This window comes from Lolium rigidum, chromosome 1 (genome assembly GCF_022539505.1).
Source record: "Lolium rigidum isolate FL_2022 chromosome 1, APGP_CSIRO_Lrig_0.1, whole genome shotgun sequence".
Classification (NCBI taxonomy): domain Eukaryota; kingdom Viridiplantae; phylum Streptophyta; class Magnoliopsida; order Poales; family Poaceae; genus Lolium; species Lolium rigidum.
In genome coordinates this window covers 143,035,152-143,050,935 of record NC_061508.1, presented here as the reverse complement: position 1 = coordinate 143,050,935, position 15,784 = coordinate 143,035,152, and the positions used below count along the sequence as shown (strand labels likewise).

The window sequence follows — 15,784 nt, the reverse complement described above, 5'->3', positions numbered from 1 at the left end:
ATTGGACCACGAGGAGGGCTTGTCGGTCTTGATGTAGTATCGACCTTGGGTAGGGCTACATCAATGATATTACCTGGAAGCTCATGATTGGGGCATTTGATCATTAAAGACTTCAATCCCTCCCATGCTTGGGCAATACTCTCTCCATCATGAGGCCAGAAATTATATATTCGGTTTCGGTCTTTGTGAATTTCACTTGGAGGATAGAATTTAGAATAAAATAGAGGCACAATATCCTTCCAATCAAGAGAATGCTCATCTTTTAGCAGCTTTATGCCAATGTGCCGCTTTACCGAGTCAACGACATAGAGAATAATTTCTTCTTCACTTCATCCATAGAGATACCTGCACACTTGAATAACCCGCATAATTCATGCAAAAACGAGTAAATGATCTCCGGGATGCACAGTTCCATCCCCTTCATAGCGGTTATCCATAACATGTTCAATAATTTTCATAGGTATTTTATATGGGATACTTTTAGTAGGTGCATTTAAAATATCACAAGCATCATTAGAGTTATCGCATATGGGAGATAAAGTGTTATCAGAGCAAATTTTCTCACCTGAAGATGGGAAGCTAAAAAGATCACAAAAACTAGCTTCCCCAAGCTTAGACTTCTCCATAGCATTAGCAAGAATTGCATTCATACTAATAACATCGCTACTAGCATGCAAATGAGGTTCCATTGGTTTTTTAATGTTTGCACCAAACAATTCTAAATCAGGAAAAAGATTAAAAAGCTCACTAATTTTTTTGTTGTTTTCCATTATGCCTAACTAGTGTAAACAAGAAACAAAAAGATGCAATTGCACGATCTAAAGGAAATAGCTTCGAGCACAAACACAACGGCGCCAGAAAAGTATTGTTACCTGCAACCGGAGTATGAGTGCCTTTTTACCTTTCCTCCCCGGCAACGGCGCCAGAAAAGTGCTTGATGTCTACGTGAGCTTCTATTCTTGTAGACAGTGTTGGGCCTCCAAGAGCGAGAGGTTTGTAGAACAGCAGCAAGTTTCCCTTAAGTGGATTACCCAAGGTTTATCGATCTCGGGGAGGAAGAGGTCAAAGATATCCCTCTCATGCAACCCCGCAACCACAAAGCAAGAAGTCTCTTGTGTCCCCAACACACCTAATAGGTGCACTAGTTCGGCGAAGAGATAGTGAAATACAGGTGGTATGAATAAGTAGTAGCAACGGCACCGTAAAAGTGCTTTGCCGGGACGAGTAAACAAGCGAGTAGTAATGCAGCAGTGATGTAACGCAGAAAAACAAGAAACAAGCAGCGATAGCGATATTTAGGAACAAGGCCTAGGGATTACACTTTCACTAGTGGACACTCTCAACATTGATCACATAACAGAATAGATAAATGCATACTCTACACTCTTGTTGGATGATGAACACATTGCGTAGGATTACACGAACCCTCAATGCCGGAGTTAACAAGCTCCACAATAATGCTCATATTTTAGTAACCTTTAGTGTAAGATAGATCAAAAGACTAAACCAAGTACTAGCATAGCATGCATACTGTCACCTTCATGCATATGTAGGAGGAATAGATCACATCAATATTATCATAGCAATAGTTAACTTCGCAATCTACAAGAGATCATGATCATAGCATAAACCAAGTACTAACACGGTGCACACACTGTCACCTTTACACACGTGCGGGAGGAATAAAACTACTTTAATAACACATCACTAGAGTAGCACATAGAATAGTGGTGATACAAAACTCATATGAATCTCAATCATGTAAAGCAGCTCATGAGATTATTGTATTGAGGTACATGGGAGAGAGATGAACCACATAGCTACAGCGGAGCCCTCAGCCTCGGGGTGGATTACTCCCTCCTCATCATGGAGGCAGCGATGGCGGTGAAGATGGCGGTGAAGACGGCGGTGGAGACGGCTCCGGGGCAATTCCCCGTCCCGGCAGAGTGCCGGAACAGAGACTTCGTCCCCCGAATTGGAGTTTCGCGATGTGGCGGCGCCCACGGAGTCTTTCCGGAGGTTCGTCTTTTCCGTCGATGTTTTTAGGTCACAACGGCTTAAATAGGCGAAGAATCGGAGTCGGAGGGGCCACGGGGTGGTGCCACCATAGGGGGCGCCCCCTTGGGCCGCGCGGCCGGTGGTGTGGGCCCCCCGGCACCCCTCCGACTCTTCTCCGGTGCTCCGGAAGCTTCCGGGAATTATAAGGCCTTCGGTCTTGATTTCGTCCGATTCCGAAAATATTTCTTTACTAGGATTTCGAAACCAAAAACAGCAGAAACAGCAACTGGCCTTTCGGCATCTCGTCAATAGGTTAGTTCCGAAAAACACATAAAAATGATATAAAGTGTGAACAAAACATGTTGGTATTGTCATAAAACAAGCATGGAACATCAGAAATTATAGATACGTTGGAGACGTATCACTCCTGAACAACATATGGTCCTTCCCATTTCGAGAGTAATTTCCCTGCAAAGAATCTGAGACGAGATCGATACAATAGGACTTTATCCCCAATATTAAACTCTCTTTTGATAATCCTTCTATCATGCCATTTCTTAACTTTCTCTTTAAAGAGTTTAGCATTTTCATAAGCTTCACTTCTCCATTCATCTAGAGAACTTAATTGCAACAACCTCTTATCACCGGCTAGTTTAGGATCTTTGTTTAATTCTCTAACAACCCAATAAGCTTTGTGCTCTAGTTCTAAAGGTAAATGACAAGCTTTTCCATAAACCATTTTATAAGGTGACATTCCCATGGGGTTTTTATAAGCAGTTCTATAAGCCCATAGCGCTTCCTTCAATTTACTAGACCAATTCTTTCTAGTTTTATTAACAGTCTTTTGCAAGATAGATTTAATTTCTCTATTTGATAGTTCTACTTGCCCACTAGTTTGAGGATGATAAGCGGAAGCAATTCTATGATTAATACCATATTTAGCAAGAGTTTTTCTAAAACCACCATGAATAAAATGAGAACCTCCATCTGTCATAATATATCTAGGAACTCCAAATCTAGGAAAAATAATGTCTAAAAGCATTCTTAAAGAGGTTTCACCATCAGCACTTTTTGTAGGTATGGCTTCCACCCATTTAGTAACATAATCAACAGCAACAAGTATATGAGTGTTACCTTCTGAAGAGGGAAAAGGTCCCATGAAGTCAAATCCCCAACAATCAAACGGTTCAATAACAAGTGTATAATTCATAGGCATTTCATTGCGTCTGGAGATATTACCAACCCTTTGACATTCATCACAAGATAAAATAAACTTCCTTGCATCTTTGAAGAGAGTTGGCCAATAAAAACCTGATTGTAGAACTTTTTGCGCGGTTCTATCTCCGCGTGATGTCCTCCATAAGCACTACCATGACATTTACTCAATATCTCTTGTTGTTCATATTCGGGAACACATCTTCGCAGAATACCATCCACTCCTTCTTTATATAAGTGTGGGTCATCCCAAAAATAATGCCTCAAGTCATAAAAGAATTTCCTCCTCTGCTTGAGTGAAAAGGTTGGAGGCAAGTACTTGGAAACAATAAAGTTAGCATAATCAAGCATACCAAGGACTGTCTCGCGAGCTCACCTTTATTACAGCCAATTGTTCATTTGGAAAACTATCATTAACGAGAACAGGATCATAAGCAATATTTTTCAATCTAGACAAATTATCGACAACGGGATTATCAGCACCTTTCCTATCTACAATATGTAAATCAAATTCTTGCAAAAGAAGTACCCATCTAATAAGCCTCGGCTTAGCATCTTTCTTTGTCATAAGGTATGTAATTGCAGCATGATCAGTATGAATTGTAACTTTTGAATCAACAATATAAGATCTAAATTTATCACAAGCAAAAACTATAGCTAACAATTCTTTTTCAGTAGTAGCATAATTTCTTTGAGCAGCATCAAGAGTTTTACTAGCATAATGAATAACATTCAGTTTTTTATCTACTCGCTGTCCAAGAACAGGCGCCTACGACAAAATCACTAGCATCACACATAATTTCAAATGGTAAGTTCCAATCGGAGGTTCAACTATAGGGGCAGTTGTTAAGGCTTTCTTTAGAGTTTCAAAAGCTTCCTTACAATCATCATCAAAAACAAAAGGTACATCTTTTTGAAGAAGATTAGTAAGAGGCTTTGAAATCTTGGAGAAATCTTTAATAAACCTCCTATAAAACCCAAGCATGACCAAGAACACTACGAATACCTTTAACATCCCTAGGATAGGGCATCTTCTCAATAGCTTCAACTTTAGCTCTATCAACTTCAATACCTCTCTCGGAAATTTTATGTCCCAATACAATTCCTTCATTAACCATAAAGTGGCATTTCTCCCAATTAAGAACAAGGTTATTTTCTTCACATCTCTGCAAAACTTTATCAAGGTTTCGCAAGCAACTATCAAAAGAATTCCCATAGACAGAAAAATCATCCATGAATACCTCTACAATACTCTCACAAAAGCCATGAAAAATAGCAGACATGCATCTTTGAAAAGTGGCAGGAGCATTACATAAACCAAAAGGCATACGCCTATAAGCATAAGTTCCATAGGGACAAGTGAAAGTGGTTTTCTCTTGATCTTTAGTTTTAACAGCAATTTGTGAAAACCCGAATAACCATCAAGAAAGCAAAAATGAGTATTTTTAGATAACCTTTCTAACATTTGATCAATAAAAGGCAAAGGGTAATGATCTTTCTTAGTAACCTTATTAACTTTTCGATAATCAATGCACATTCTATACCCTACAACTACTCTTTGAGGGATGAGCTCATCATTATCATTAGGCACAACGAGTCATTCCTCCTTTCTTAGGAACACAATGCACAGGACTAACCCATCTACTATCGGCAATAGGATATATAATACCAGACTTCAAGGAGTCTTAATACCTCATTTCTTACCACATCCTTCATCTTAGGAATTAGACGACGTCGAGGTTCAACAACGAGGCTTCGCATCATCTTCCATATTAATGGCGTGTTGGCAAATAGAGGGAGAAATCCCCTTCAAGTCATCAAGAGTGTAGCCAATAGCACCTCGGTGTTTCTTCGAGTATTTCCAATAACCTTTCTTCTTCAAACTCTGAAAGCTTAGAACTAATAATAAAAGGATATATTTTCTTATCATCAATATGAGCATATTTAAGATTATCAGGCAATGGTTTTAAATCAAAGACAGGATCTTCCTTTGGTGGTGATGTTGTACCCAAGTCTTCCACCGGTAAATCATGCTTAAGAATAGGTTGACGAAGGAAAATTTCATCAAGCTCATTTCTTTCTTCCCTAAAAACTTCACTCTCACTATTCTCCAAATGTTGCTGCAAAGGATTATTAGGAGCAAGAGCAATAGATGCACACTGTTCAACTTTAAAATCACTATTAGGCGAATCAATTTTATAAGGAGTTTTGCTAAATTTAGAGAAGTTAAACTCATAAGATTCTCCAGCAAATTTAGTCAAAATTTTCTCTTTCTTGCAATCTATAATAGCTCCACAAGTATTTAGAAAAGGTCTACCAAAAATGATAGGACAATATTTACTAGCAGCAGAACCAAGTACCAAAAAGTCAACAGGATATTTAATCTTACCACATAGAACTTCCACATCTCGAATAATACCAATTGGAGAGATAGTTTCTCTATTAGCCAGCCGAATAACCACATCAATATCTTCAAGTTCACAAGAACCAATTTCGTGCATAATCTCCGTGTAAAGCTCATAAGGAATAGCACTAATACTTGCACCAATATCACATAAACCATAATAACAATGATCACCAATTCTAACGGAGAGCATAGGAACACTAGCTTTCCTAGACTTATTAGGATGCGAAACAATATTAGAAGCATCTTCACGAGAAAATAATATGACCATCTTCCACATTTTCGGTCACAAGATCTTTAACAATTGCAACAACGAGGTTCAACTTTTATTTGTTCTTCGAGGTTCTATAGGTTTCTTTTCACTTTTATGAACCGCACTATTTATAACGAGTACTCCTTCATTTTAGCGGGGAAAGGAGTTTTTTCAATATAAGCTTCGGGAATAACATGATCAACGAGTTTCAACTACAACACATTTATTTATAGATGAATCAATTTTATCTTTATACGGTTCATGATACTTATCAAAGTTCTTCTTAGGCAATTCATAATGAGAAGCAAAAGCTTTATAAAGATTTGCAGCAACTTGAGAATCAAGACCATAAGTAGCACTCATATTACGAAATTTATCAGTATCCATAAAAGCTTCAATGCATTTATAATCATAAATTATACCCGATTCTCTATCCTTGTCGTTCTCCCATCCTTCGAGTATTTTCTTGGATCCGATTAAGAAGGTCCCTTTTAAACTCTTCCTTGTTGCGTGTAAATGATCCAGAACAAGAAGTATCCAGCAAGGTCTTGTCTTGAAAAGAAAGTCTTGCATAGAAATTATCAATAATAATATTACCGGGAAGCTCATGAATGGGGCATTTGAGCATTAAAGACTTCAATCTCCCCCACGCTTGGGAAATACTCTCTCCTTCATGAGGCCAAAAATTATATATGCGATTCCGATCTTTGTGAATCTCACTTGGAGGATAGAACTTAGAATACAACCGGGGCACAATATCATTCCATTCAAGAGAATCCCCATTATCCAGTAATTTATACCAATGCGCCGCTTTACCGGACAGCGATACAGAGAATAGTTTCTTCCTCACTTCATCCATAGCAATACCTGCACACTTGAATAAACCGCATAATTCATGTAAGCACGAGTAAATGATCTCCGGGGTGGACAGTTCCATCCCCTGTATAACGGTTACCCACTACACGTTCAATAATTTTCATAGGTATTTTGTATGGTATTTCTTCCTTACTCGGCGCCTCATCCACTACCTTTGCGGTAGTAGTAGATTTCCCAAATAAACACTCAAGAGAAGATCTCTCCATAATGAGTTATAGCAGCGAGCAGAAATAAAATCAGCACAAACGAGTAGAAATTTCCCTTACCAATTCCACTTACCAATAGCGCTTCACTCCCCGGCAACGGTGCCGGAAAATAGTCTTGATGACCCACAAGTATAGGGGGTGTATCGCGAGTATCTTTGATAAGTAAGAATGTCGATCCCAACGAGGAGCAGAAGGTGTTGACAAGCAGTTTCGATGAAGGATTCACTGTAAATGCTCACAAACAAGTATTCAGGGGGTTTTGATGTAACAGATGAATAAAGTACGAGTAAGTAAAGTGCGAGAGTAACAATTGCAGGAAGTGGCCCAATCCTTTTTAGCACAAAGGACAAGCCGGTTTGTTTACTTATAATGACCAAACGTTCTCGAGGACACACGGGGTTTTAGTCTAGTGCTTTCGCTACATACGGCTAATTAATCTTCATTGTTTTGATAAGTGTTGTGTGGGTGAACCTATGCTAATGTACCGCCCTTCCTAGGACTAATACATACTTGTGATTATACCCCTTGCAAGCATCCGCAACTACAAGAAAGTAATTAAGATAAATCTAACCACAGCCTTAAACTCCGAGATCCTGCGATCCCTCCCGCATCGATATACCAACGGGGGCTCGGGTTTCGTCACTCCGGCAACCCCGCAATTGGCAAACGAGTACAAGATGCATTCCCCTAGGCCCATAAAGGTGAAGTGTCGTGTAGTCGACGTTCACACGACACCACTAGAAGAATAACACCACAACTTAAATATCATAACATTGAATATTACTCAACCATACTTCACTACTAACATTTAGACTACACCCATGTCCTCAAGAACTAAACGAACTACTCACGAGACATCATATGGAACATGATCAGAGGTGATATGATAATGAATAACAATCCGAACATAAACCTTGGTTCAACGGTTTCACTCAATAGCATCAATAACAAGTAGAAATCAACACCGGGAGAGTTTCCCCTATCAAACAATCAAGATCAAACCCAAATTGCTACAGAGGTGACGAGGTGCAGCGGTGGAGACGGCGGTGATGATGATGAAGATGATGGTGATGGTGATGGAGATGATGTCCAGCTCGATGGCGGTGACGATGGCGTCGATTTCCCCCTCCGGGAGGGAATTTCCCCGGCAGATCTCAGCCTCGCCGGAGAGCTCTTTTCTCTCGGTGTTCTCCGTCCCGCGAGGCGGGCCGTGGCTCTTCGCGGCGTACCTCTGGAGCTTAGGTTTTCGGGACGAAGGAGTACGCGAAGAAAAGGAGGCGAGAGGGGCTGTGGGCCCCCCTCCTCACAGGGCGGCGCGGCCAGGCCTTGGGCCGCGCCGGCCTATGGGGTGGGCCCACCTTGGGTCCCCTCTTCTCCCCCTTCTGGCTCCCTTCGTCATCTGGAAAAATAGGATTTTTCATATAATTCCCGTCAATTGTTGATCTCCGAAATATTGCGTTCTGACGATGCTTTTTCCAGCAGAATCCTGGCTCCGGTGCGCGATCCTCCAATAATCATAAAACATGCAAAATAGATGAAATAACATAAGTATCACCTCCAAATATGAAATATATCAATGAATAACAGCAAATTATGATATAAAATAGTGATGCAAATTGGACGTATCAGCCGGCCCTTTAACAGGAATGTGGGACCCACTTGTGTTTTTGGCCCGGCCCACTGGGTTGTTGGGCCAGCCCATTTGATCTATTGTGGACCCCACGTACAAAATGGGCCGGCCCGATAGCGAGAAAGTGGGACCCGCATGCTAATTGGGCCGGCCCAAAAATTTTTGGGCCGGCCCACTTGCTTTAAGGTGGACCCCACTTGGTAAATGGGCCGGCCCGATAACAGGAAAGTGGGTCCCGCATGTCTTGTGGGCCGGCCCTTTTCCCTGTTGACCGGTCAAACGAGTGCTTTCGGCCCGACCCACATGCTTAGTGGGCCGGCCCATTTTAGTTTTGACCAGTCAACCTTAGAGGTTAGGCCCGGCCCACGTAACTAATGGACCAGCCCAGCTATATAGTTGACCGGTCAAACTAAGTCAGCTGGCCCAGCCCGCAAACTTAATGGGCCGGCCCGCTTAAGACGTGGCGAGCCTCGTGTGGGCCTACCATCTACCACGGGGTTTCAGCCGGTTAACGCCGTTAGCCGCCGTTAACGGCGTCCGCCACGTGTCGGTTGCATGACGTCAACGGTCAACGGGCTCCCGGAAACATTTCGCAATGGTCCGATTTTCCGTGGCGGAAGGGCGCCCAAGCGCGACGGACCGAAAAAATCGTCGTAGGACTTTGCTCGACGCAGTTTCGACAACAGAACCCATATCGTCGGGTTAGGCCCATAGGCGACGAAAAATACCCCTTAGCGGGCGATTTTGGGACGTTGTCTATCAGAACTTTTCTTGTAGTGCCTATAGGAAACACTCCACCTCTGCATATACTCCGTCGCAACCCTCACCACCTCGTCGCCCCATCCACTATCGCCGTTCACAGCCCCACTGCCACTGCCGCACCTTTCGCTCCTGCCCCGCGCTCACCTTGCACACGAGGTGTTCGATGGTTTTCGAAGGCGATGGATTCAGATGACGATGAGGCCATGGCCACTCTCATGGATGAGGAAATCGCTACCGCGGCTGCTGCGAGGGACGCAGTTGGCGATGAGAATCATTTGTCGATCCTCGTCACCCTCTTGGCCATGATCGTCGGGGAGGATAAGCCGATCATTGGTGGTTCCGCACCGGGGCGCTCCAAGAGCAAGCCAAGGCAGATGATGGAAGGCTACTGCATGTTGTACGCCGACTACTTCGCCGATGATCCGTTGCACGACGATGTCGCATTCTCCATCGTTTCAGGATGAGTAGGAAGCTATTCCTGAAGATAGTCAAAAATTTGAGGGAGATCAACTACTTCAAACTGAAGAGAGACACCGTTGGTGAGCTTGGTTTCTCCACTATTTAGAAATGCACGGTCGCCCTTAGGATGCTTGCCTATTGAATTGTAGGAGATACACATGAAGACTACTTGCGCATGGCCGAGTCCATGGCTATTGATTGCATGTATAGGTTCAGTGGGGAAATTATGGCGGTGTTTGGAAAGAACTAGATGCGCTCACTAAATTAGGAAGACATAGCTCAGATCTTGGCACAAAATGTAGAGAGATGCTTTCCTGGGATGCTTGGAAGTATCGACTGTATGCACCATGAATGAAAGAAGTGTCTATTTTCATATCAAGGCATGTACAAGGGACACAAGGGAGCATGCAGTATGGTGCTTGAGGAAGTGACAAATCAGCACTTGCGGACGTTTTTTTGGCATGGCAGGATCACAGAATGATACCAATGTGTTACAATGCTCCAATGTGTTCCAGAAGCTTGTCGAAGGAACTGCTCCTCCGGCGTAGTTTGAGATCAATGGCCACCAATATGACAAGGGCTACTATCTTGCAGATGACATATTTCCAAGATGGTCAACATTTGTTAAGATAATCTCAAACCCTGTGTCTGGAGGAAAGAAAGCTCGGTTTCCTCAAATGCAAGAGGCTGCCAACAAGAAGGATATGAAGCGGGCATTTGGTGTGCTGCAAACTTGTTTTACTATTATCTTGTACCCTGCTCTTACATGGTCGAAAGAGCAGATATGGGAGGTCATGACTACTTGTGTGATATTGCACAACATGATCATTGAGAGCAAGCGGGAATTTCCAGTGTTTGACGCTAAACCGTATGAACGGATGGGTCCTCTTGCAGATGTTGATCACCAGGTGACTCCCGCATTTGCTGCTTTTGTCGCCAGACGTCAAGAAGTCCGAGACATCAATACTCATCACCAACTCAAGATGGTATGGTGGAGCATTTGTGGATTCTCGAAGGAACGATCTAGTTTGCAAGATGATTTGTTTGCCACTGTGATTCAAACTTATTTAATTTGTGTGGTTGGTTGAACTAAATTATTTGGTTGCTATGTTCAACTTGTTAAATTATTTGTACGATTAGCTGAACTTGTAATAAATTAGTGTACTTCATTTATTATTTTAAATTTAAATTATATCAAAACTGTATTTGTGGGAATGCATGGGGTGCACGGCTGGGAGCCGATACCAGAGGATCAAAACTGTATCAAAACTGTATTTGCAAAAAGGCCAGTGTCGGAGGCTGTATGAGAAGGACGAGTGGAGATGCTCTCAGTGTTCAAATCTTGGATCCTCTGGTATGATGCGCATGTTTGATTCATAAAGTTTCAAAAGAAAATTGTAGAGTTCTTACCCATAGAATTTTTTCTTATACCCATTTAGTTTAAAGGAATGGATCCTCCAAAACTTCAATGGATTGATTTCCTATATTGCAATTCCACAGATATTCGAGCAAGAGATTAGATCACTTAATTTTTTTATGTATTTATGACAACTATAACATGTACTACCTCCGTTTCAAGGAATAAGGCGTCCTCGTTTTACGTGTTTTTTGTTTGACCAAGAATTACTTCAAATAGATAAACGTATTTTGTATGAAATTAGTATCATTGAAAAGTTCTTTTCAATACGAATCTAACGATACTAATTACATATAATATAATCAAGATTTTGTTGCTCAATTTTTATGGTCAAAGTTCTTCTTGGAATACGCGTGCGCCTTATTCCTTGAAACGGATGTAGTACTACTTAATCTCTACAATAATTTTCTGCATTTTTTCTGTGACAAAATCAAACGACGTTTACAACTACTTTCTAGGTTCTTCATTTGTGTAGGATTTCATATGTCATTTGAATCAAACAAGCCCTCAGGCTTTGAAACCAAAGATCCTTAATAATTGACCCCTATCGATGTAACTATTGTATCTGTAATTCTGTATACCACCGTAGTTGAATGGCCTTTATTATCACTCTATCGGAGTAGTAGCATAGGCGCCTAGGCCCTGCCATACGCCCATGTTCACGACAGTGGCCTGCGCCGCTGCACACTTGTACCCTCCCTTCGGCCTCACCTTTGCATCACTGCTGATATCGTCTCGTCTTTCTCACTGCTCACTGCTCACTGTATCCGCCGCGTATTTCATCAGCCTTTTTTGTTCACTCTAGTACTAGTACTTGTTTTTGTTCTTATCTCCTCGCCTACTCTCTTCACCTCTAGTTTTCCTCTCTCCCACTTCGTTCCCCATGGATAAAGCTGCCATGGCTTGAGCGCCAATCTTGGTGGAAATTGCACTAGTGTGCAGCTAGTGCCGACGACGAGCTGAGAGTGGGGGTCATGGAGGTCAAGTACCGGCCGGCGTTGTTCTCGAACGGCGGCGCGGCGGCCAAAAAAATGAGGCCGGCGGAGGGTGTCGTGTACGTGTACCGGGAGTGCCTCAAGAACCACGCGGCCAGCCTGGGCGGGCACGCCATCGACGGCTGCGGCGAGTTCATGCCTTCGCCGGCGGCCAACCCATCCAACCCCACCTCGCTCACGTGCGCCGCGTGCGGCTGCCACCGCAACTTCCATCGCCGGCTCCAAGGGGCGCCCCCCTCCCCGCCTCTCCTCGCGCTACCCCCAGTGCCCACGCACGCGGCGGCGGAGGCTGCGCCGCGCCTCATGCAGCCTGTCCAACCACAGCGCGGCGAGGAGACGCCGGAGTACAGGTTGCCGCTTCCCGGCGACGACTACTCGGAGGATACGGACGAGGGGTCTGACTACGACGACGACGACGACTACGGCCGCCCTGCCTCGCCGTTGCCGGCACCAGACATACCGCCGCCCCCGCCCGGATACCTTTCTGCGACGCACATGCTTCTCTCGCTGAGCACCGGCGCGCCAGGTTCCTCCCCGGCGGTGATGGCGTCGAGACCCCCTGCCCCGGCCGCAGGACTGCCTGACGCGTCGGCGTCGGCGGCGCGAAAGCGGATCCGCACCAAGTTCAGCCCGGAGCAGAAGCTGCAGATGCAGGCGCTGTCGGAGAGGCTGGGGTGGCGGCTGCAGAAGAGCGACCAGGCGCTGGTCCAGGAGCGCTGCCGCGAGATCGGCGTCGGCAAGGGCGTCTTCAAGGTCTGGATGCACAACAACAAGCACAACTTCCTCGGCGGCCAAAGCGCCCGCCGCAGCGCCTCCCTCGCCGCCGCTACTCCGCATCCTTCCAACTACGCCGCTCCTTCGCCAGCACCTGCCATCGTCTCGGCGCCGCCCATCCATGCTGGCTTCAACATCAACGGCTTCTCCGCCTTCCCGGCCCCGGACCACCCCGGCATCCAACCGGCGACGGCGAGTGCTGGCTCTGGCTCCGCGCAGTCGTCCTAGACACTAGTCTGAATTAAGATTTTTTTCTTCTCTTCTCGTAGCATCTTGTCGAATTAACCAACCAACCCTGATGAGACCAGGTTAGATTTGATTCAGAAATGGGAGACTTTTGGGATCTGACGATGTTAATGAGTAGACTTGAGCTACCGAGCCGTGCATGATGGATGGATCATGAATTTGCAAATCCTCGTCCGAGGTGGGGTACTTTTCTAGGATCTGACGCTGTTCTTGAACGACTAGAAAATTTCAAGTGTCTATTCTCTCTGTCTCTTGGCTAATCATTGTTTTCTTCTGTTCACGCCTTGTCCGAGTTCTAAATGTCCAGAACATCAAACCAGATAAAATATATGCTGCATATAATTTTAGCTAAAATCAAAGTTTGTACAGTTTGATTATGTATAGAAACTAGAGTATAAATTCTTACAATATACAACAATAATAAATCGTGTATTTTTTTACTTTGGTGAAATCTTGAAATAGAGTTTTAAATTTTATTTTTAATTTAGTATAATGCATACATCATAATCAAGGCCTCGTCATAAATCGTGTACTTTTACTTTAGTATAATGCATACATCACGAAAATATATTTCATAGCGGTCCTCGTGATATATGTTTGATATTGTATATATCGATATTCTATAATGTATATGGTTAAAATTTAATTTTTCAACATTAATTATAATTACAATCATAATCAATTATACTTTATATTGTATCTATTTGGTATAGTAGATCTTATTGCGTACTTCGTTAAATTTTATAAGGTTTAACTTTGACTACAACCAACAGGCACTAAATTCAAAAGACGGATGGATGATCCTATCATTATTCAAGTAAAAGTGCATTAGCAAATTTAAAACTTAAAAAAATCAAAACTACTTTCTTTCGCTAAAAAGTCTTAAAAAAATCATGCGTGTACATATGGATGTCTAGTACATACATACAAAGTTTCATCAAACAAAGTTTATAATTCGTGGCCTACAAAAAAGACAAATGTGAAGACTAAAAATGATCTTTTAATACTTATATATAGCCACATATTTGTGCTCTTTTATGTACCTCTAAATACACCATATTTTATTGAAAAAAGATATTGAATTTAAAAAAATATCATCTTTACTTATGTGTACAAAACACGGAAAAGATAAAATTGAAACAATGGATCGGACCGACCGGAAAAAATTGGGTCTGACACCTCTTCTTGCTTTTATATCGTGTGATACATGGTGATGAGTGTGGCATTTTGTAGCTCGAGCTACATGGATCCCGTTTTTTCCAAAATTTAAAAATGGCATTTTAAAGGTTCAAAAAATTAGGACCAAAATTCTATAGGTAGATAATGATGTACTCTACGATTGTGAAAAAAAAACAATACAAAAGACTCTGGGCGGTGCAAAATTCAAAAATGTATTGAAAACGTGAACAGTGTAGATTTTGAAACCTCCAACATTTATCAGAATTTGTCCTTTTTCTGTAGCCTCTAATATTACGTATTTCAACCTGAAATTTTGCATAGTACAACATTGGCTACATTTAGATTTTGAAACCTCCAACATTAGCCCGAAGCGCCGCCAACACCAAGAGCTTCCGTCGCCCGCCACCTTCCAGGATCGGTATCCCGATATCCATGATCTTGAACCCGCGGAGCGGTAGAAATCATCGCGGAGAGCTCCTGGATCGGACGAGGGAGGCTGACGTGAGATCCATCTGGCACTAGGGAGCAAGGGTGCGACGAGCATGATGATGACGTGTCGCGCCACCGCGCGCAAGACATAAGCTCGTAGAACCCTTGACGGGTATGCCAGACTACCATTGGAACTAGGCCTGCCTAGCTCAACTCAGGCCGTGCTCCAAGAACCCCCCTACCGAGCATTTCCAACGTCGCGTTCGCGTGCATTTGCGACCGCGTGGTCAGAAAATGCGTTTGTACCCAACCCTAGTGGCGCGACGCATAGTGGCTGACACGTCCGTCCAGACGCAAACGTGGCCCAAATATGTGGCACATTTGCGTCTGTGCGGATGTTGCGTGGACAACGTGGACGTCCGCATGCTTCTCGCACGGGCCGCCTGACAGCGCCACAGATGCTTCGTCTTCAGCGCGACCTAACTTGCACACGGCGCGTTGCAGCTTTCTGCGTCGCGTTAATGGCGTGCCTCACCTTCCGCGGGTGTGCGCTGGGTGATACGTCTCAAACGTATCTATAATTTCTTATGTTCCATGCTAGTTTTATGACAATACTCACATGTTTTACATATACTTTATATCATTTTGATGCATTTTCCGGCACTAACCTATTAACAAGATGCCGAAGCGCCAGTTCCTGTTTTCTGCTGTTTTTGGTTTCAGAAATCCTACACATGAAATATTATCGGAATTGGACGAAACAAAAGCCCATGGTCTTATTTTCCACGGAGCCTTCCAGAACACCGAAGAGGAGATGGAGAGGAGGCACGAGGCGGCCACACCATAGGGGGGCGCGGCCCCACCCCTGGCCGTGCCGCCTTATGGGGTGGGCCCCTCGAGCGTCCCCCCACTTTGCCCCTTCGCCTATATAATCTCTCTGT

The 15,784-nt window shown here is 43.5% G+C and overlaps 1 protein-coding gene across 1 annotated transcript; it reads left to right on the top strand.

Annotated features, from left to right (window-relative positions):
- The first annotated feature begins 11,913 nt into the window (after positions 1-11,913).
- On the top strand, positions 11,914-13,481 carry LOC124682503 (zinc-finger homeodomain protein 10-like). The gene has a single exon (XM_047217174.1). It carries the CDS (start codon positions 12,195-12,197, stop codon positions 13,215-13,217), a length of 1,023 nt encoding a protein of 340 aa, XP_047073130.1. The 5' UTR covers positions 11,914-12,194; the 3' UTR covers positions 13,218-13,481.
- The last annotated feature ends 2,303 nt before the right edge of the window (positions 13,482-15,784 follow it).